The sequence below is a fragment of the Rhea pennata genome, chromosome 6 (genome assembly GCF_028389875.1).
Source record: "Rhea pennata isolate bPtePen1 chromosome 6, bPtePen1.pri, whole genome shotgun sequence".
Classification (NCBI taxonomy): Eukaryota; Metazoa; Chordata; class Aves; order Rheiformes; family Rheidae; genus Rhea; species Rhea pennata.
The window spans coordinates 29572620-29594859 of NC_084668.1; the positions used below are offsets into that span (position 1 = coordinate 29572620).

The window sequence follows — 22240 nt, forward strand, 5'->3', positions numbered from 1 at the left end:
TCTGTATCACCTGAAGAGCTCAAGCTACTTAACAATTATTAATTAGTACAGCTTCATGAGCTATGAAACTGTCGCTCGTTTATAGAACTAACACACCATCTCAAAATATATGTATGCTTATAATCATTTTATTGGTTAAAAAAAGATAAAATATTGATCAGAAGTGTTCAAGGCCTGTATACTATAACAACATTCAACCTCAGACCACTGTTACAAACGTTCAGTTCTGAAAAAAGATACGCACCCTAGGGCCCAAAGGACCAACAGCCCCAGGATCTCCAGGAACACCCTGTGCAGAGGAGAAGTCACTATTAGAATGAAAGCATTACAACTATGGAAATTGGAGATAAACTTTTTCATCGTTTTCATAGTACTGTGAATCTAGATGGCTAGTTGGGAATAGTATCTGTTCATGACAAGAGGATGTCAGTGTCGGAGAGCATGTCAGATCAAAACAGATGGCTGGATTTTAACAATTATTTCACACAAAACCAGTCTTCAGTCTTTGTTCAAAAGCAGTTTACAGACTACATCAGTATACACTTTGAAACACAATGAGAAATTAAATTATAAAGAGAAGCAAAGATAAAACTCCTTTATGAAGTGGATTCTCATTAACTTATACAAAAATTACCTGATCACCTGGCTTTCCTCCCTCACCAGGAGGACCTGGCGGCCCAGGCAAGCCCTGTAAAAAAGTAAAATATAGTGCTCACTAATGTGATGAAATGTTATGTAAATACAGATTTAATTAAGAAACTAAGAATATGAATTGTAGTACTATACACAGTAAATAAGATTATGCTCTCAATGATCTGCAAGCAAAATAGTTACATGAATATAGCATCTAACTGTTCTCCTCTTCTCTAAAAAGAAATGACAGTCCTTAGGTATTTTTAGTGTTGACATATATATGTCCTACAAGTGTGGAAGCTCCATTTTTGGATCAAATAAATTTGAAAAATCTCCAGTTCAAAACTAAAAAAAACAACAAAGGTTTTCTCAAGAGATACAGACTGGTACTTAAGACTTGTACCAGTTCAGTTGAACACATAGTTGGTGTTAGAACTAAGTATCACTAATTATTCTGAGCATCATTGCTTTAGTTCTTAAGTTTTCATTTTGTTAAGCATCACTCTGTTGAATTTCTCTAATCTAAGTTGATAAGACATATCTGTTTATTTTTTCCTCTTTAAAAAAAAAAAAGTACACATACTTGAAACCCTGTAGGACCCGGAGGGCCTTGTTCTCCTCTTTCTCCTGCAAGTCCCTACACAAAAGAAAGGAATAAGTGTACAGTAGAGAAATACAGGCAGGTTCCACATTTTTTTTCTGTTAGAATAGCATAGGTATTTTCAAGTATGTATTTGTTTATTGTATATTTTTACTTATCTCAAGTCAACACATACCCTATCTGAAAGATGTAGTAAGATATAGCATATCTTCTTATTTCTTTAAAATCACACAACAAATGTTGTGTCAATGGGAAAACATTCCATCCCCTGAAACCAAAGCAGCTGGGAAAATGCACTACCAGAATATTCTGCAATTCCCATTTTTTTTTGTAAAAGTCAGCAAAAGAAATCGGAATATCACTATACAAACGTTTCAACACAAAGCTCATCATTTTTCTAGGAAAACTATTATTCATTTATTTATGGAATCAACAACTGGCATGAAGACATAAAAATAGAGGCAGAAAGATTAATGAATGGATCGAAATACAAGCAGGTAGGTAGGTAGTGTTGAAAAAGCTGACTTACTGGCGGGCCAACAGGACCGGAAGGACCAACTTCACCGTCTTTACCAGGGGCTCCCTAAATTAAAATGACAAAGGAAGAAAATTTACATCGTGAGCGTGTACAACAGAAATGCATCATTTTCTATAGTCACTGAGAACAGTAACAGTCACACTCACTCGTTGTCCTGGAACACCTGCATTGCCTGCTTCTCCAGGTTTTCCAGGATCACCCTAATTTCAAGAAAGAAAAATAACAAGTTTTAGCTACTGTTTTCATCCACTAAAATACATGTAAATGCTGAAAGTTAAGCAGATGCTGGGTACTAGGTGCCACACTCACACTGCTGCCCTTGGGTCCAGGAAGGCCCATGCTGCCGGGCTGTCCTCTGATTCCTATTGAGCCTGCGGGACCCGGACGTCCGTCTTCTCCTGGGGCACCCTATAGAGACAGGGCATTTTCCAAACCGAATCAAAATCACTGTATACTCATATGAGCCTATTTACACCTGGAACATGACTCCCAGTGATACTAGAGCCTAACAAGCACCATTAGATCTTGAAAACAGTCCTGAAGTGAATAGATACTTAAATTATTTCAGCAAAATAGTTGCCTTTAAATAGCATTAATATATTGAATACATGTCCCAGAGTGCACTAATTGAACCCACACTGTTTCTCCACAGTCTCAGATGAAAAAGGTCAGCAGGGAAGATAAATGGTTTTCCAACATGAAAGCCATTCCTTTTCCAGCACTCATATTATTATATATATATTGTATTAGTGTGGTTTTGTTGTTATATTTATCAGTAAAAAATGTCGTAAAAGCAGATAGAGTGCTTTACGGAGTTCTAGGCAGACTGCTAGAGCTAACCAAATGTTATGCTATTATTATCATAGAACCACTGCGTACAAATAGTTTATTGTTACCAAAAAGAGATAGTTTGAAAAGATATTTAGTTTTCAAAGATTTAAAAATCTTGCAGCGCAGCAGTTGCTAAACAATTGACAGATACAGCTAAAACCAAAGAAACATTATTTTTACTTATTTAGGAGCTGAGAACCTGAACACTTAGAGGAAACGATAAACCTTTAAAAATGAAGACAACTCAGTTTAATAAAAATAATTTCAATGTGCTGGGACTTTCAAATCATTGTGGCATTAACTGAAAGGACTAATTGTTATGCAGCTTACCAAGGGGCCAATTTTTCCTTCAGGACCTTGAACACCTGGATTTCCTGTCAAACCCTAAAAATGGGAATAACATTAGTTTAAAGTTGTACATAGAATTCTAGAACAAGAGAAAAATGTAAATAGACTCCAAAGATATGCTCAGTAATTCATATTATAAAAACAGTAAGATATTTTTTACACAACATTTTCTTCGCTGCAGCTAAGGTCCTCGTCCTCACTGTTAAATTTTTTTACAGCTTAACACCTAACTGTCCTTGATCTTCTCTTTTCCTGTGCCCTCTTTTATTGCTTTTACACATCTCATCAGTGTCCCACAGGATCATCATCTTTATTTCTCCACTGTTGCCCAGTGATATATTACATCTTGTTCTTGCTAAACCCTTTTTCTTTTTTTGTGATGTTCCAAATTCTTCTCAAATATTTTTCCTGAAAAAATTTTCCGCCACATGTACTGCTCAAATGTATAGGTTATCTATCATCTATTTAATGAACGTTTGACCTTACATTAATGTTTTCTGTGATAACTATGTTCTTTACAAGCACGCATCCTTCAGCTGCCAGTCTAATCAGGGCTATCTATCCTTCTTTTGAAGATAAATGGGATCTTGCTTTTAAGATCATGGGAAAAGAGTCAGAATTTTGGCCTTTACTCTTTAATTCAGACATTTCACTTCAAAAGACAAAGGTAAGTCAAAAGAATGAGAGAAGTCTATTCTTATACAACAGCTTTCCAATTCTGTGAAATTCACTGTTGCCTTTTGAAAACAGAAAACGCCATGGTTTACAGCGTGTTGCTATTAGTTCCTTACCCTTGCCCCTGGGAGGCCAGGTTCACCAGGACGCCCGGGATCCCCCTGACCTCCTTTAGGACCAGAAGAACCTGCAGGACCACGCTCTCCTTGAGCACCCTAGAAAGATATCAACAGGCTATTAGGTAACAGGTAGAACATCCATAGAAGAATTTAAATAACATCTTGTATTAAGGCTATATTTTTGCAGAGTTCCAAAGTATCGGAATCTTTATTATTACTCAAATGTGGCCTCTTCCATAAAACAAATTTATACTAGGAATTTAGAATCCTTGTATTCGTATGAAGAGTTAAGAACTGGCAGAAACACTAGCCAAATACATCTGTGAGTCACTGCCCTGGAAGTGTTACAGCAGTTAGGAAAGCCAAAGACAGATAAGTCCATCTGTTCAATGGATAAGCCTAGAAAAACCACACACTATAGCAATGTATTTAGCAATACAGTAATAGTGACAGACCAACATCTCCCATCTATTCACATTTGAATATGACAGCGCATTAAGTCAAGGACATGCAAAAAAAGCTGAACATCACAGGACTTAAAACTGTTTTTCCTCCAAAACATTTAGGTTTCAAAACATTCAGATGCCTTTCCGGCATTTGTCAGGTCCTTTGACCCTACTCTGAGGGATTCTGAGGATCTGCCTATTTGCCCAGAAGCATATTCTTTTAATGGAATATTTTCTTTCCATATATCTGCATGTATGAGAATTTCAAAAATGACCCAGTGAAAGATTGGGCACTAATATTATTTACCTTTGGTCCAGGCAAGCCATCAGAACCTGGAAAACCACGATTACCAGGAGCACCCTGTGAAAAGGGATGCGAACAAGATTATCATCTTAATTTTTACATAACTTATTGCAAATAAAGTAAAAGACTTATGGTTTGGGAGTTCGGTTTATTTTCTTACAAATTCCTTACTTCAGTACTTTAAACTTGTTTCTTTGGAGTGGTAAAAATATCTAAGTGTTTTATTCCTGCATGCTGCACAGCTCTTTCTATGTGAACAGCCTCACTGAAAAGACAACTACCATTTGTACAAGGATTAAGCAAAAGATGTATTGATTCACTCATCAGACCTCCAACGTTTTTGTTACTATGCTATCCGTGCACTAAATACACTAACGAAAATTTTCAGTGAAAAAAATAATGCACAGTATCACAGAACTCCTTTTCCCTCAAAAGAGTAATCAGAAGTAAGAACTATTCAGGATACAAAAAGCATCATGCTACGTTTTCATATACTGATCATTACAGTATCATTTTCAAAGAGAATATATTGTATCAAAGGAGAGCAGCATCTGAAAATTACTACTCTAATACATAAAAAAAAAGTTACAGACATAAATTAAACTACTACTAAAAAAACGATGTTTGACTCCACCTACAAACAAGCTGCAAGAAAATTTACGTTTAAGTCAAGAGGAGCCGTTCGTCAGCCTGGCGATGCCTGTCTATCGAGACACACTGGATTGCTTACCCTCTCTCCCACTGGACCTGGTGGACCTACTGATCCCGGATCACCTCGAGGGCCTCTTTTCCCTTCTTCACCCACAGGGCCAATGGGACCCTGCGGACCTTGTGGGCCCTATTAAAAATAAAAATTGTTTAAAAGTTCTTCATTAAGCGCACAGTTTCTCAGGTCTATTGAAATGGGGTGTCTTCTAAACATCAGCAACATTTTCCCAAATAAAGGAGAAAATTATAGTTATGTTTTGAATCAGTGACAAAATGCTGCTATTCAGGGTCAGCTTTTCTTTCCCTTTTTCAGTATTTATAAGCTGTTTTTTCAGCAAAAAGTGCAGTAGGAATAAACTGTAGTTCTACAATTCAGCTCTGCTGTGCTTCTTGTAATCATCTATTTGCTCAGACAGAATAATTTGTAATTACATTTAATCCAGCTGAATAGGAAACAACAGACTCAAAATTCAATTACATTCTTACAGAAATGCTCAAAGAAATGAGATTCGTCCAGTGCTAAAGAAACCATTACTGCATGCGTATACTTCTGTCAGTTATTTTGTGATGACTAAACTACTAAGAAGGAAAAAAATTTAAAAAAAATGTTGAACTGACTTCAACTTTGTAGAATCTTTTTTACTTTAAAATTCACACATCACAGCATAGAATTAATCATTTTGCCAAATAATTTTTCACAGACATGAGCAGTGACCATCTAATATCTTTTTAAAAAAATAAAAAAGATATTATATCAATATAATTAAATATATTAATTTATAAATAAATAACGTAAATATACATCATCCCTATATTTATATTCATATTATTTTTACATTTAAACAAAAAAAAGTATTAAATCTATTCTATTTAAAATGAAAATGGGTTCTTTTCAATACGATCAGCATGCATCTGTTTGCTCTTAAATGCCCAGAAATGTATGGCACCCATTTCTCAAGAGATGAAATCAGAATAAAGTCATTCGGTAAGTGCTAGAGAAACCTCAATAGATATACTAACTGGTTTCTCCGTCTTCTAGCCCTTTGAGGCTTATAAGGCTAAACTGGCTAGATAATTTATAGCATCCAAGGACCAACTTTACCATCCATTCTTAGTGCTATCTAGGTAAGCTGACTGTGGTTTGTCTTCCACAATAATTATTTGATAAACAAAAGCAATCATGAGAAGTAGCATAAGAGATGTCTTGAAAACTAACAACCTATCAAAACATTCGTACGTGGCTCTGGGATTTCTTTTCATTTTACAAAGCATGTAGGGACTTACCGGTTCACCTTTGGGTCCTGCTTCTCCCTTGAAACCTGGAACACCAGGGTCTCCCTGAAAACAAAACACAGGAGTAACACCCAAAAGGTAAAAATCTGCATAACACATTCAACCACTTTGGATTATTCTTCGTAATAAAAAAGCGTTTCCTGGTTTAGGAACCAGTTGTAGGTAATATAATGGGATGTTTACAGTGGTCTCTCTTTCCCCGAGGCATTATGTCATCATCAAGACAAAAAAACAAGTGAGACCTAATTTCAGAAGTAAGTTGTTAGTTTTTGCACGCAAAGAATCACTGCTAATCACTGTTTTATTTTACTGAGCGACATGCTTGAAAAACATCACTAAGAAAAAAGACATTACCGGCTGGCCTCGAATACCAGGTGGACCAGTACTGCCTTGTGGTCCTGGGGAACCAGGTGGACCTGATAAGCCAGGGGGGCCTCCAGTGCCTGGAGATCCCTATAAACAGAAATACCAGCATAGTAAGGAGGAAAATAATTTTAAAAGGGAAATAGAATAAATCCACTTACAAAATTTCTTCAACAGATGATTTGATTACTTACTGTTGGGCCTTTAGCGCCTGGGGAACCATCTGTCCCTTCAGTCCCCTAAAAATAATATACCAATCACAAAAAAGGAATTTATGAGTTGGGTATCAGTAACAAAAACAGAATAAGACAATCATTTGATCTGCTTTAAAAGAGCAGACAGTAAAGGCTATTCAATAATCTAGTAATATAGGATCTACCTGGGCAAATGTAGATATGAATGACAAAGTATGTAAGTTCATGTGACTTTTAATATGCTTATGCTTTAAGTACTTGTAGGATGCAGACTACATCAGGCTGTGTAACTTTTGGTTTTCCAAGTTGTCTTAATTAAATAATGGAAAGTTACATGCAACAAAATAAGTAGAAAAAATATGAATGATATCTTTCTTGAGGAAAAAAATGTTATTTGGGCAAAGTTCATTGTCCATCAAGTGGAATATTAAAATCCCAACTGTGAGCAAATAAGACACGAGCTGAGCACAGAGTAACCAAAGTTTAATGCACTTACAGGAAGCCCTTGAGATCCAGCTGGGCCCTGTGGCCCTGTTTCACCTCTTTGTCCCTGAGGACCTTCAGGACCACGAGGACCCGTTGGTCCTGCTTCACCCTAAGATTTCACAGAAGAAAACAACTGCGGATTACTTTTCTCTAAAAAGCTGCATTTTGAAGTAACTAAGGAAGAATAATGAGTTTATAAGAGAAAGATAATTCAGACTTTGAAATAGTTTATGATCCTTAAAATATATTTTTACTTACCTAATTCTGCCTCTACTGCTTCTATATGAATGTAAAACTTTAAAACTACAAATTTTTGCTCAGTTTATATATGGTCATGGGAACTTTCTGCAAAGAGGCAGCATTATATCTAGGGCAAGCGGTCCACATCACACCGGGGGGGGGGGTACTTTGAATCTACTGTTACTTCTCTAAGGTAGACATCACTATATAAAATCCTAGTATGTATTGGTAATTTGGTAGTGTTTTTTCAATTTCATTAACAGCAGAGGCTTGAAATTTAGAAATGGTAAGACATCTGCATTCTGCTTAGATTTTATGAGTTCAAAGCAGCTGTTTCAATTACATCATCTGATGATGAAACTTGAAGGTAGCTTCTCCTTTTCAAAAAACCTATCTTGATTCCTCCCTTGACAACGTCTCCAAATATTTATTTAGATATTTAGCACTGTTTGGGCATACCAAAACATTTTATGACATGCATTAAAAGGATTATCATCTCACTGTATAAACTGTGTTAATATTCTCTTATTGAGGCTTGTTTCCAGATAACTGTTTTGTAAATGTTGCTAGCTTCACAATAAAACAAACATCTGCTGAACTTGGCTACCTGGAGTGGAAAAAATAGTTTCTTCTTGTATAATTTTTTCCTATCATTCTTAGGAGCATAAAGTAACAAAGAGGAACCACTGGGCAAGAAGGGGGAAAGAAGTATAAGAAAACGCTATGAGTCTTCTTTTCAGTCTTATTTGCAGACATGTTCTCAGCTAGAAAAAAAACATTGAGTTGTTTCATGAAAGCCAACAAAGGAAAGTCAAACATTGACCACTCTGCAGCTAGTTTAAGTTTCTTCTTTTCAGCTCAATCAGAGAGCCACAAGAGGTTTTAAACATCATTTGCAACGTTGTGATGAGTAGTGTGCAAGCTCCGTTGTGGTTCAGGCATCCTTCTCATCAGTCTAGGTCATCACAGAAAGTGTATTAGGCTGAAAATGGTCACTGGAAGATGCTGTTTCTGTACAGACTCCTATATTACCAAGTCTTAGACTAGTCCTTGCAACTCAACTTGCAGAATGTAATTTTTGTAATTCTTTTAATATACTGCACAGATTTTTTGGAGCAGAGCAGGATAGTTATCCTAAAACCATACTTTTGCACAACAAAAAGCAAAAAGAGTATCCTAGTTATGGTTGATTTTTATTACTTCATTTGGCTTCAGATTTACAGCTTCTCTCTCAAGGTCTTAAGCAAGATTGATTTCAGCAGCTCTCAGGGATCTCTATACCTGTCAGTCTGAACTCTGTGCAGTCTAGGACGTACTTTATAATTCTATGGTGCTAGACATACTCAGAAGGGTTGGTTTGTTTGTTCTTTTACCTTTACACCAGGAGCACCCGGAAAACCTGGAGAACCAGTTATGCCCAGCGGGCCCTATAAAATACAAAAGCACAAAGCTATAATTCTACAGTTTGGATCACACGGATTAGAATCTAATCACTGGGTAAACATCATTCTGTGTCTAAATACAATGTTACTCACAAAACATATTTTTTCATAACAAAAATACCAAGTAATTCTATAATTATCATTTTTCTAAGTGACACACATGCTTATTGTTTGGTGTTTCAATACTGTATTTACTGACCGGAAAAGTTACAGCTCTTGATTCAACTATCAATGCCCAAATTGCAATGTATACAGTATACTACTATTACAGTAACTGATTTTCAATTTTATATTTTAATAAATAATTTATTATTTATTATAATTTATAATTTATTTCCTCCTACGTTTACGTTAGAGTGGTAAGGTAATTAAAAGATTTTTTAAACAATCTCTACTTGTCCCATGAAATGTAGCAGAGGAGAGTTTTAGTTCTTTTAGAACATTAACCTACAAAAAGAGAGAAACTGAAGCTATTTCTGCACTGAAACAGGTTACTAGACAAAATTTTTTGAGATGAACAATATGACAAGTGAAAATACAAATAAAGACTATAGAACTGCCCCTGCTTCCCACTCCTTCACCCCACCGAGATTCTCAAATTCATTGCTAAATTCACTTTCAAGCTTCAAAATGCAGATTATTTTTTCCACCTTTTCAAGGCGATACAGACAAAGCCATGCACAGCAGGGGCAGTTCCCCGCCTGGATGGTTGTTCAGAGATACGCAGACCCCCGTGGGAAGGGACAGGCCAGGCTGCGGCGTGCCGTGCGACCGGACGCGCTGCAGCGGCGGCGGCTCCCAGCAGCACCGCGGCTCTGTCAGAAGAGCACTGAACCCGGGATAGTTAATGCTGTGTCTGAGAAGGGCTGATGGCTTGAGCTCAGCATAGTGCTGACGTGGCTATACGGGTTCTGACTCTAGAGCCAAATTCTTGGTGCGCTGCGTCGCAGAGCACAGACCATACCTTACGCGGCTGAAAGGACACTAAGTCTGGGCACAGACGCAATCAGCTGGAGTTACGTTAGGTGAGGGACTGTCCAAGGCTGCTGGGTTGTCAAGCAGCCTTTGGGTGTCTACACTTTAACATGCCTGTTTTGTTAAGCATGAAGACCTCCAATTACAGGCCTTAGTGTAAAGTTTTAAAATATTTATATAATGCCTTGTGCTGAACGAAACCTTCCACAGGAGCCCCTTTCTGCTGCATTATAAACTCTCTAGAAAGCGGCACACAGTGGCCGTAAGTATTTACTACAGCTCCATGTTCCCAGATGATTCCTCATTATCTTTCCCTGCCTTTCTCCTTTTTTTGTGAAGTATGATGCATACTATGAAAGAATGTTTTATGTAATGAAGTTCTGCTGACAAGTCTAATAAGAACGATCTGTCCCAGTATTAATTATAGGTAACATTTCTGCCATGACCTTGCAATGGATTTCTACAGCACTGATGTAACAGCTCCCTAAACATGTTCTTGAAAAATGTATGTTCCAGTTTATTGGATCACAAACGTATGTCTGCCAAATCTCTCTCTTGTTGCAAGGAGAATTCGAGAATTAGGATATACCACTCTGTACTAAGCCAAAAAATCACACATTTGAATAAAAGTTCCTCCAATGAGAAACATGTGTATTAAATATCAGCATCTCCCTTGTGACACTATATGCCAAAAATGTTAGCCAACCAACCACCAGGTCCAGTGAAGCTGAGCTCATGTTTTATGCCATATAAAATTTTCAAACTTCACATAGAATAACACTACTAGAGGGTTTTTGCTCTGTTTTAGATTTTGCTTTCAACACTGAAAAATCTTTTCACTGTTTCAGTTTCTTGTAATAGCTATATTTACACTTCTTTTCACTATACATCAAGTATTTGAGTTTTGCAGCCTTTATACATTGACTCATGTCTTGATCTTCTGTTATAGTTAACTGTTTCTTAATGAAGTTTGCAATAAAACAGTCCATTTATCAAGAAAACATGGGAAAACAAATGTTTCTCAGGACTAATATCACTATGAAACAAAGAGCACGCAAAAAATGAAATTTTACTTGTGGGCAGGTCTGCGGGTTTTTTTCTTTAAGCTGAATGTGACAAAGCGACAACAGTACATGTTGCCTGCATCAACAGGCAAAAACTTTGTCAGCTGCATCCCAGAAGTAACGCTTTCCGGAAAAGCAAACAAACAGAATAACACATTTTTAAGGCAGAAGCTTGCCTCGTGTGAATAGTATGAAATCATCAAAAGCTTTGACTTGGCAAAAGCGATATACGCTTAGTACACATGACCTCCTAATACGTTTGCTCGTGTGACTTGATTCAAAGACATCTTGCAAATGCAGGCTGGGACTGGACTGAACACATCACCTGTTGTTACACGAACATCCACCGTTTAATCCGCCACAGTCACCTTCAGCTCTCCCGCAGCAGCGTGAGAACTTTTGGTCATGCATACCCGGCTTCCTCAGTGCGGCAGTTATTAATTGGAAAGATATTTGAACACAGGCTTCGTGTTCATTAGCTCACCCTATGACTATAATTAAAACACTATTTTTTACACATTTTGTAATTGATCAATTCCAGGTAGCAAGTTCTGATACTGGTGAGCAGCATTTCTTCTTGCCAAGAGTGGGCATAACTTCATTTGTCAGCTTTGTATGTGAAGGAAGACAATACGAAAGTATACGTTGTTTGCTATTATAATAGGTATCTTTAAGACACTTTTCTCCCTGCAACATGGATCCCACTGCATTAAAGCAGCAAAGTCTTATCTCTCCAGGAAGGATGTTCTAGCCTACTCTCCTGCAAATTAAAACTTTTAGATGCAGCAGACTACAGCTAGTATCATCAAACTTGCAACAAGCAATTTGATGCCAGAACCAGGAATCATTCACATGTTCTAGGTGCACTTACTGTTACCAGCAACCGGCAACAGTTTTTTGTGCTTCTTTTGACAATGTCCAAAGGCAAGTGGCAAATACAAGGTGAAATAAAGAGATTATTAAGAAACTTACCATGGGCCCTGGTTTCCCAGGCATACCATGCTGGCCACGTCCACCCTAGATTTGAAAAGGGGCAAGACAGAATGATTATTAGAACACTTGCTAGATTTTTTATTTATTGTTAGCATTTGTGATGACAGTCACACAGACTAAAGCACCCAAAGAAATGATGGCTTGAAGATCCCTCGGGACACTGGCAGAGAAAACAATTGAAAGAAATGATGGCATCCCTTCAGGTAAGTGGATATTTTGATAGTGTCATTGTATGGAGAGGTAAGGGGGGCACACATAAGTGTCACAAAGAGAAATGCCAGAAAAAACAACAACTTGAAAGCAGATGTAAGGCCATGGAAAGAAATTTCTACTCAAATATGATCTCATGTCAAGGCTGATCCCTCTTTTTGCTGAAAAGTGAGATAATTTTAACAAGCTTGTTTTTATTATCTTGAACTAAACTGTAAGACCTTAAATTAAAACAATAAATTTTCATTTTAAACTTCTTTTTACAGACAAAATCAAAATATATTATTTCCAATTTGGCAATTTTGGGTTAAAATAGCCTTTCAAGAGTAATTTCAGAGAAAGAAAAACAAAGATAATGACTCTTTGGATTACAGACCAAAATGTTGTGAGGATACTCGGCCTCATGGGCAGTTCTAAGAAATTACGATGCTGCTGGCATTTTCCTTTTTCTTGTGATTTTTTAAATTTACAGTAAAGATTTCATCTCACAAAACTCTGTTAAGGCCTTATCTTTCTTAAGCTATAGCAGAACACACGGAAGTGACTAACAGTCACGTGAACATTTTCAGGCTTAAGACTTTAAATTTAAGTAAAGCAAGGGAAGAATTACAAGGAGACAGAAGCAAGGCCTTACGTACAGGGGCACCTTGTGGTCCAATTCGACCTCTTTCTCCTGGCATTCCTCTAGGTCCCTTCAAGAGAAAAGAGAAAAGTGCATTACTCAGGAGCTCATCATTACAAAACAGTGAAAAGTGAAAAATATAGTTCATTTGATTCCTTCTACCCCATAGCAGATGGACCGCTCCTTATTTTTATTTTTTCTTTTTCTTCAAACAGCCTTGACTTTTCCTTTGCTTCAAATAAGTTTTGTACTGCAATTCTGCAGTCAGCAGAAGTCTCAGCCTCGTTTACTATGGCTCATTCACAGCTAGGTTGCACTTCAGGGATATTACATTCCGCAGGACACAAGACAGTGTCTTGCAGAGAGGTATCATCTGCTATCATACAGGCACTACACTTGCATCACCACTGCTGAAAGTGGATTTTTGAATATTATAATGCTCACTATCATATAGTTGTCCAAAACCATACGTGAATGAAAAATACTCTGTGAAAACTCTTCTTGTTTCATTTTCATGTCATGCATGCTTATCTTCAGCATTACCTCCAAAACCTTCTATCCATGCTTTTCCATCTAACATGTTTCTGACCTAAATTATTTCAGTTCTATCTCAAAGCAAGCTAATCTGATTTTTGTCATCTGGATCTCATTCCATATGATGCTTCAGGATGTTAAAAAAGAACATTTAATCACCCTAAACTTCCATGAGTTGGTAACTAATCACAAAACCTACATTCAAATATCTGTTAAGCTTTCTGATTTATTTCTGTTTTTTAATAGTGGTTGTGAATTGCAAGGAATAACAGCTTATACTGTAGTAGAAAATAAAACTAACTGCACTAGAAAAAAGTTTAACTTCAAGACATCAAGTGTGGGTCTTAAAAACATAAAATTCCAACATGTACTATATTAGCAGCAACACGTGCAATATTACAGCCACTTCTGCGAGTAAAATCCAATGCATGTGACACTCACTAGAGGACCAGTTGCACCCATGGCACCTGTTGGGCCAGATTCTCCCTAGAAACAAAGAAGTAACAATACAGTTAGAGGAAAAAAGGTTAGAGGAAAATAGAGTTACATTTTTCATCCCCTTTCCGTCAGCTTGTGCTAAAGAGGCAGATTTACATAGCAACATGTGTGCATCGCACATACTCAACAGAAGAGTATCGTTCCCCCTGTTAGCACGAAGGGTCCTATTTATATGATCTCAAAGAAGCAGAATTAACTCTTTTTGAGGAGATACCATACATCATGCACAAATCGCTATGTGTGATCGGGAGGTACCTCCCAGGATTTTCATGTCTGATTCACCAGTTAACTACAATTATGCTATTTTAGTACTGAGCATTGCTGCCCCACTTATCCGAAAGAGAAGCTGACCAGCTTCTCATCAGCTGCGTAGGAGGAAAGCAACAAAACAAGGGAGAACCAGCAGGATTTACAGGCAAGAAAGGGACATATTCTCCTCCTGCTTGCTCTAGCTGACAGCACTGCCTGCTGCAGTGTTTCTGCCTACTCTAATTCTCCTGTTGTTGCTGTCTCCACTGAAATCGATGGGAAATCCTGGCAAAGAAATGTTATCTTAGACAACCTGTCCTGGACTATTGATTTAACAATCGAAAAATCAGTATTTAACATTTAAAATAAGATTTTGGAAGATTCACTTAATTTACTACATTTTTAATCCCAAGGAAGAGTACTGTTTCCCCTGTGATTACTGCCCTCAGCTGGCCAAAAACAGCTTCAGCAACAGCACTGATCAATGTAGAAAAGCCTGGAAAAGTTGTCCTATGCTCTTTTAAAAACATTTTAATCTAATTTGCAAGTATTGACTCCAGTTGACTACCCTGTGTTTAAAGTGCCTAGAGTTAAAGCAGTAAGGGGGTGGCAGTACCAACAAGGGACAAAAGTTCTAAGAGAACAAAACTGTTAGGAGAGAAATAGTCTGATAAAATATATTCTCTCTCCCTACCAGGCTTGTTTCTTTCAAACTGATCTTGTTTAAACCTAATATGCCAACCTGAAAATCAGTTTTCAGCTGAGCATTGCTTTGTGGTATTATATACAGAAAATGTTAGGAAAGCCTTTTTGTTTTCTCGCTGAGGTTTCAGTTTGGCTGCCCCAAGTTACAAGCTGGATCTGCAGATTTCCGGGAGAATACATAAAGCAGCAGCTCAGCGGTCTCCCTGTTGGTCAAACAAAACTAACAAGACCTGCAAAGTGGCCAAAAGGCAAATTAAAAGATAGGTATGGCCTCTATCTTAATACATTTTGCTGCCTTCAGTAGGTGACACAGGCACCTAGCCAATTCATACAGTGATATACTGGTGGCCTAAAACCAAACCCCAGCTGCAATTGTGATTCTGTAATTGTGATTTGCACTGCTCAACTCAAATGCTGTCTTCCTGTACAAAAAAAAAATGCAGTTCATAGCAGCTGATGTAGATTGAACACACAGTAAAAATAGGTAAGTTCATGCAGTCTCTTCAGGAAAATGTAATCTTCATGCAACTAGTACTAACAGGAGAGAGATACAGAGCTTTGTTCTAAAGATAATAGTCTTTCATTATTTGGCATTACAGAAAGCATGCTTCAGCATTTAGTTCTTTGGGCCATGAAAATACCTTGGCTCCAGCTGCTCCAATTTCACCTTTTGGACCATCAAGCCCTTTCAGTCCCTGTAAAAGTTATAAAAATATGATATTTATAAATATGTATGTATAAATGTGTATACACTTATAGAGAGAATTTCTACAGTTCAAATAACTTGGAACTAAAGTGTTAAGAACAGATCTGAGGTGGCAAGAACAAAAAAAGAAAAAAAGAAAAAGAAAAAAAGAAAAACCCTCAAACCCAGATGGAAAACAGTTTTTAAACATTTTCTAGATGGAAAACATTTGTACAAGCTACATTTCCTTGGATTTGGGGTTTTTTGTTGAAAAAAAATGCTAAAAGCAACAAGGAGGAGGCTCTGAGCCATAGGAAACCTATTTATTCCTCCCTGAAGTAAAGTTCTGGCCAGAAAACTTGGTAATTTGTAATCACTCTGTCTTGCAAAGATATCCAGCTCCAGAGTTCCCCACCCTAATGCCAGATTTGCCAACAAAGTGAGAGAACTGTCAGGTTTGTCCCTCCTGAAGTTTGGCAATTCTCATGTAAGCTCCTTCCAGACTCCCAGACCATTTGTAACTAGAGTGAAGCAAGTACCAAAGAGTATAATACAGAGGTCAGCTGCACTTAAAGAGGACAAGCCTAGATTTTCTGCTAGGTCCTCTTCCTCTCTAATGCCAGCAATTCCACTGTAACTGGCAGGACTAAGCGTTTAGTAAAATTCACCACAAATATCAAAGAGGCTGGGTATCTTTATATGTATACTGTCTTGAAACATTATCTATAAGGAGAGGAAAAAAGGAAAAACTTTGTTTCTTACCCTGTGACCCTTGAGACCTGGAAGACCTGGAGCACCAGGAAAGCCTCGAGGCCCCTGAACAGGAGTAAAAAAAAAGTAAAAATAAAATAAAAACACTCTGATTTCTACAGTGATATGCTTGGTGATAATGCTGCTAACAAGGAATAGACTAGTGGCATTATGGCTAAGAGTCTTAACACTCCTCCTTGCTGACATAATATAGCACAGCATGACGTTTAGCAGGTAGTCACAGAAGATGAAGTTCCCCCTATGAAGTTAAAAAGTCTCAGCATTAAATAAGTTTTTGCTGATATTAAAAGCTTTAAGGCTTACACAGGTGTATGATCAAATCTTGAATTTCTATAGAAGCCATGAAATAAGAACCAAAGGTAGATCCAGTTTTGAGGCTTAAATGGAGAAACCCCAGTTAAGCAGAGGTCAAAAAAAAACAGAGCTATCATTTAACATAAAACAAAAACTGAGATCAAGCTGTGAACTGTTACATCAGAAAATATCAGTCAAGTGGCATGATAAGTAACTTCTATGAAAACACCTTTAGCAGTTACATCAAAACTGCCTTACTCTTAGATTTCTACCAATTTTAGCAGATTTCTTTTTCAAGAAAGGCTAAATAATGAAAGGGAGCTAGATGCCCCGTGTTATAACATTGGCTACATTAATTTATAACAGAAATCACATTAGCACTTTCATACTCTTTGGCAACCATTCAGCAAACTATTAAAACATACTATTTCTCCTCCTACAGTACAAGGAAAGTTTCACTTGAAGATTGGGTAGGCAATTTCCACCTCAACAATTCTCTGGTACTGCAAGGATGCACAACTCATCCCTCTCTCACGCAGCAGTCCACGGGGCTTGCCTTGAGCCAAGACAACGTGCACTTCTCTGACAAGGCATTAGTGTAATCAGAGCTGTTCTCTACAACGCTATGCAACTGCAGCAAAATCTAAAAGGCAACGAGAATTGCAACACTTCTTTCATTCACTGGTTTTAATGGGAAAACATATTCCTATTTTTTTTTTTACCAGTTTGTCACATGATGTCTCAGAAAGCACCTGCTTTCTGAAACATGCTCTCAGAAAGCATGTTGTTAAATTGGATTTCTTACAAGTAAAAGGGAGAAATATTTTCTGAAGCTACTGGCTAAAAGTTCCTAGTCCGTTAGCGTCCCCAGTTCATCAGGGCCCTTTTTACCACATCATGCCCTCTGCAGTTTCCCAGGTTGAGCGCATATGTAAATACTCTCTCTCATTATAAACCTTTTCAAATTTTTCCAGGATATTATCATCAGTGGGGGATAATTAAATGGGGAGGATGTGCAACAGCATACACTGCTTTAAAAACATACAAAGTGGAGACAATTTTATTAAGCTTGATCAGAACTGGGCAATACTCCACAGATGATGTTAGCACGTTAGCCTCAAGCAGCTTACAAAACATTGCCTTTAATCTATAAAACTGAGGAGAAAAGCTTAGGAAACAGCACTCAGAGAACTCTCATGGAGAGACCATTTTGCTCTCTATGAAATAGCAGGTCCAATTGCTAACAAGATCACTAGACTAGAACTGTATTGCTTGAAAGAAGAAAAGACGGTGTGTATCAGGTGGCTTCAGCTCTGGGATATACCTGTCCCCTTTTCAGCCGCACTACATTTCTCTTACAGTTGCAGAAATTTGATGGATGAAGGCAGAACTGATAAAACAGTATCCAGTGACAAAATGACATTTCACATATACCTGTTCCTTTTATTTCTACAGTGAACCATACAGAATGTCCTCTGCATCACATGTACTATTTGGAAATTCTTTAATCACTCGTGCATAATGAAAATACATGAAGATAAATTTTCTATACTTCTATGATACAATCCCTGCTTCTCCTGCCCCTCAGACTATTTTAAATCTAACCAATACCACCCTAGCCTGACACCACTTTACACTCTGAGCACTTATTGCAAATGACTGTAAATAACCACATGAGATACTAGAAAATGGCTTCATGAATCCTTATCTTTCATCTAAATGTATTCACTTGTAGGACTCTTAATCATACATCAGCAAAGAAAAATGTTATTAACTAACCAAGGTAAAAATATTGTATCCATTTCTACTATATAAGCTTACTAGTGCAGTCATTTCATTATTAAATATTTTTAGATTTTGGTAGGCATTATCCAGTCTGATGACCATGTATGAGATTACGTCTAAGTGGATGACATACAGAAATTCAACTTGTATATACTGTCATCTGTTTTACACACATCATCTTTAAAATAGCTGGAACGTGCACCTGTGAAATGATTTAAGATTAACTCAAGGACATTTGAATCACCTGCCTGGTACTTAGCTGTCACACTGCTTTAGATCAGAGTAAGCTGACACAAGTACTTCAGAAAGTGCACGGAGAGCTTTGCAGTCATTATTAAACCAGATATTGATGACACAATTATAACTATTTTCCTAAAATCTAAATAATCATGCTCTTACTGGAGATCCTGGAAATCCAGGCTCACCGACTTGTCCTGGTCTACCAGGTTCACCCTAAGAAAAGAAAAAAAAAAAAAAAAAGAACACACAAAAATATCAAATAAGAAAATTAAGTTCTCTTATTCCTCTTCCATGCAAACAAATGAGGACATTCCAGTGTTCTCATTCAGCACATCAGCTTTCCAGCTTCCAGTAATATAAATTAATCACACACAGGACTAGCAATGTATATTAGATTGCAATGATTCCATTAATCTAAACATTTATTTTTAACAAAGAATTGTGAAAAATTGAGTCTAAACTGCTTTTCAGCATCACAAGATGGTGATGCAACATAGTTTTGCTGTGAATTAAAGATGAGGCAACCTTTTGTCATTTTTACATTGACAATCACTTGATATTTTAATTTTCTGTAGGAACATTTTAATTGTCCACCTAAAACTGTTTTGGATATAGCTTGTTACTTCTCCTTCTATTCAGATGTTTTAAAATTTGTATAATTTAATTCTAAATCAGCAAATATTTTCTGTGCATTATGTTAGCAAAGAAAATGCAATATGAACTAAATAAGCTTATTTTAAAGAATATTCAAAGTCCTCCACAGTCACAACCAAGCATTCTTTTATGTACGAATTAATTCAAATACTCAGAACTCTGGACTGGTGGACTATGAAAGGCTTCAGAAAAACAGTTTCTGGACTGAGAAAAGGTAAAACTCTTCATAAATGCAATTACAGAAATTCTTCCAACCACTGGAAATCGAGCTAGTTGTTCAAGTGATATCTAGATTTGGTTTCACTGCATTGAGAGTTAACCATTTCTTAAGATTCTTATTATTGTAACTCTTGGTACAGTTTATTGTCAAAGCAACCATTGCATAAGTTATGGTAAATGTCATCCTAAATGATCTGGCATCTTCAGCTTTTAAGTCATTTCTCAGTTATAATCTACAATTCAGATGGATTTTGCATGCTTTGCAAACAAAGAATATGTGTATTAGAAAATCCTTAAGCTATGTGACTCAATTGAAGGGCTGGGTGAAGCAAGAAATAATAAAAAGATGGTGCTTTAATCTTAGGTATCATGGTGACATGCAAGGAAAACAAAGGAGGGTTCTGAAAGAGAACACATCTTTTGCTAAGGATTATAGTTATGATACTGGACTTAATTAGAAGTACAGTTGCAAAGAAAAGGAAACATAAAAGTTGTCCGAACATGCACATCTGCTGGTTAGTCACTGTTTCAGAGAAGCCAGTATTTGTTTTAATAAAAATAAAACAAAATGTGAGTAACAACAAACTTACATCTTCACCCGGTTTGCCTGGAGGTCCTTCTGGTCCACGAGAACCAACTGGACCCTAAGAAATATAGACATTTGTTGAGAATTCAGCCATCATTAATATCTATGTGCTTCATCTGATAATCTTGTTTTGTAAGAAGAGATGTAGAAAAAGGTTGATCTTTTGTCTTTTGTAGTGCTCTTTCTAATCATCCAGCCCCTATGAAACACGCATTAAGTCATATAAAAATATAGGAGAGATTCCTTAGCAGAAAAAAGAAAGAAGTCAGTTGTTGTTGTTCTCAAAGGCATAGCAAGGACTGTGAAGAGGCACCTTTCAATGCTGTTTCGGCAAGGTCCAGGGAGAGAGGGCTACGTTCTCGTCAGGCTATAGCTAGCAGTGACGATAGCACTGTAGGCTCAAGAGAACCTGGTCTATGCTTTTGTTTTTACCTCCTAGTCATTATACCACCTCCAAAAAATAAATACTCTTATCTTTCTTTGTCCAAGTTAATCGAGCAGGTGTGGGGTTACTAGTGTTCAGTTCTGTGGTGGAAAAGTAACAATGATTGTTTGGTACTATAATCACTATCACTCACATTCAAAACAATTAAAATTTACTGATCTAGGACAATATGGCTTGAACATCATAACTCTTAACTGAAGTATTAGTTACTTAACAGCTTTTGTCAATGCAGCGTAAAAAAAGTCTGTTTTAAAGTAAGGAAGTATAATAAGTTGTATCCAATTTTATTGTAGAAAGGTTTGTATTTATTTGGTCTTACCATAGGTCCTGGATCCCCAGGTTCACCAGGTGGGCCTGTGGGGCCAGCACCACCCTAAAATTAAGAAAAGATGAATACAATTTCAACTTTCAAAAAGTAAAAATATAAGAACATCAATTAAAATCTGCGATCAGGAAAATCACAGTCCACAGTCCAAGCGAGCACCAGCTTACTTTGCAAAATGAGGGAAAGTTTCATGCTAAAATCCCCCAAACTTTACAGAAGTCCTGAGCCATACACAAATCCTACTGGAAGCTAACACCATGCCAACACCGAAGCAAGAAATAAACAGTCAGCATTTTCATTGGTATTTCCTCATTAAAAATGTGTTGGGTTAAAGTGTTCTCTTCAAGTTAACATGACTACCTCCATAAATCTGCCAGAAGCATCATTGCAGTTCAGGATACTGTAATTTCTAGTTTGCAGCAAACAACTCCAAAGAATAATACTCTGACACAAATCAAAAATTGAAAGAGACAAGGAAGCACAGATCATTGCTGGACTGAAGTACTGTACGTGGAGATAGGAGTGATAAAATCTCACCTCTTTTGTTTTGATTGGAATCAATTTTAAAAGCAGCAAACAAATTGTGACTTAATTGAACATGGCATATTTTCATTAGACAGGAGAGAGCCCCCCTGTGTATCTAGACCCCAACAGTGCAACTTTTAAAAAAGACAGTGGAATAGAAGTGATAATGTCATCCTCATTCAATAGAGTGCTCAGTGCTGTTAATTAAGTAACACTTGGATTATCTAGCTTAATTCCTTGTGAAAAATGCCAGCAGGTGACTCTTTCAATAGAAGGCATTTATTTGGGGCAATCTGAACAAAGATGCCTACTGTATATATAACATAACATCTAAATACTAACATCTTGTGAGAACAAGTTTATAACAAAAAGATAATTATAGGCTAAACATGCCATAGGTTTACCTCCATAAAAGCAAATAGGCTAGAGCAAACCTCTTTTCAAGTGGAGCTGCTATATATACGGTAGATCTGGAGCAGAAGCCTCGAAAGCAGCATATTTTGGTTCACCTCTAGAGGAAGATGGATTCAGCCATGCTTGAGGATGGACATGCCTCCAAGTTACTGGCTACATACACCAGTTACTATGGATTTTGTCTTCTTTTTTTGGCCATTTATCTTAAATCCCAAAAGACAAAGCA

General features: G+C 37.1%; 1 protein-coding gene across 2 annotated transcripts in view; it reads right to left on the reverse strand.

Moving 5' to 3' along the window:
* Positions 1–22240, reverse strand: part of COL5A2 (collagen type V alpha 2 chain) — a 112391-nt gene that overhangs the window by 20498 nt on the left and 69653 nt on the right. For both annotated transcript variants that reach the window (XM_062578244.1, XM_062578246.1), the window contains exons 10-32: positions 21070–21123; positions 20310–20363; positions 19006–19059; positions 16519–16572; positions 15713–15766; positions 14061–14105; positions 13102–13155; positions 12233–12277; positions 9153–9206; positions 7550–7648; positions 7054–7098; positions 6851–6949; positions 6488–6541; positions 5226–5333; positions 4499–4552; positions 3743–3841; positions 2934–2987; positions 2082–2180; positions 1919–1972; positions 1764–1817; positions 1217–1270; positions 635–688; positions 245–289 (exon numbers count right to left, since the gene is read on the reverse strand). In XM_062578244.1, the coding sequence (XP_062434228.1) occupies positions 245–289; positions 635–688; positions 1217–1270; positions 1764–1817; positions 1919–1972; positions 2082–2180; positions 2934–2987; positions 3743–3841; positions 4499–4552; positions 5226–5333; positions 6488–6541; positions 6851–6949; positions 7054–7098; positions 7550–7648; positions 9153–9206; positions 12233–12277; positions 13102–13155; positions 14061–14105; positions 15713–15766; positions 16519–16572; positions 19006–19059; positions 20310–20363; positions 21070–21123 (1440 nt within the window). The remainder of the gene's footprint in view (positions 1–244; positions 290–634; positions 689–1216; positions 1271–1763; positions 1818–1918; positions 1973–2081; positions 2181–2933; positions 2988–3742; positions 3842–4498; positions 4553–5225; positions 5334–6487; positions 6542–6850; positions 6950–7053; positions 7099–7549; positions 7649–9152; positions 9207–12232; positions 12278–13101; positions 13156–14060; positions 14106–15712; positions 15767–16518; positions 16573–19005; positions 19060–20309; positions 20364–21069; positions 21124–22240) is intronic.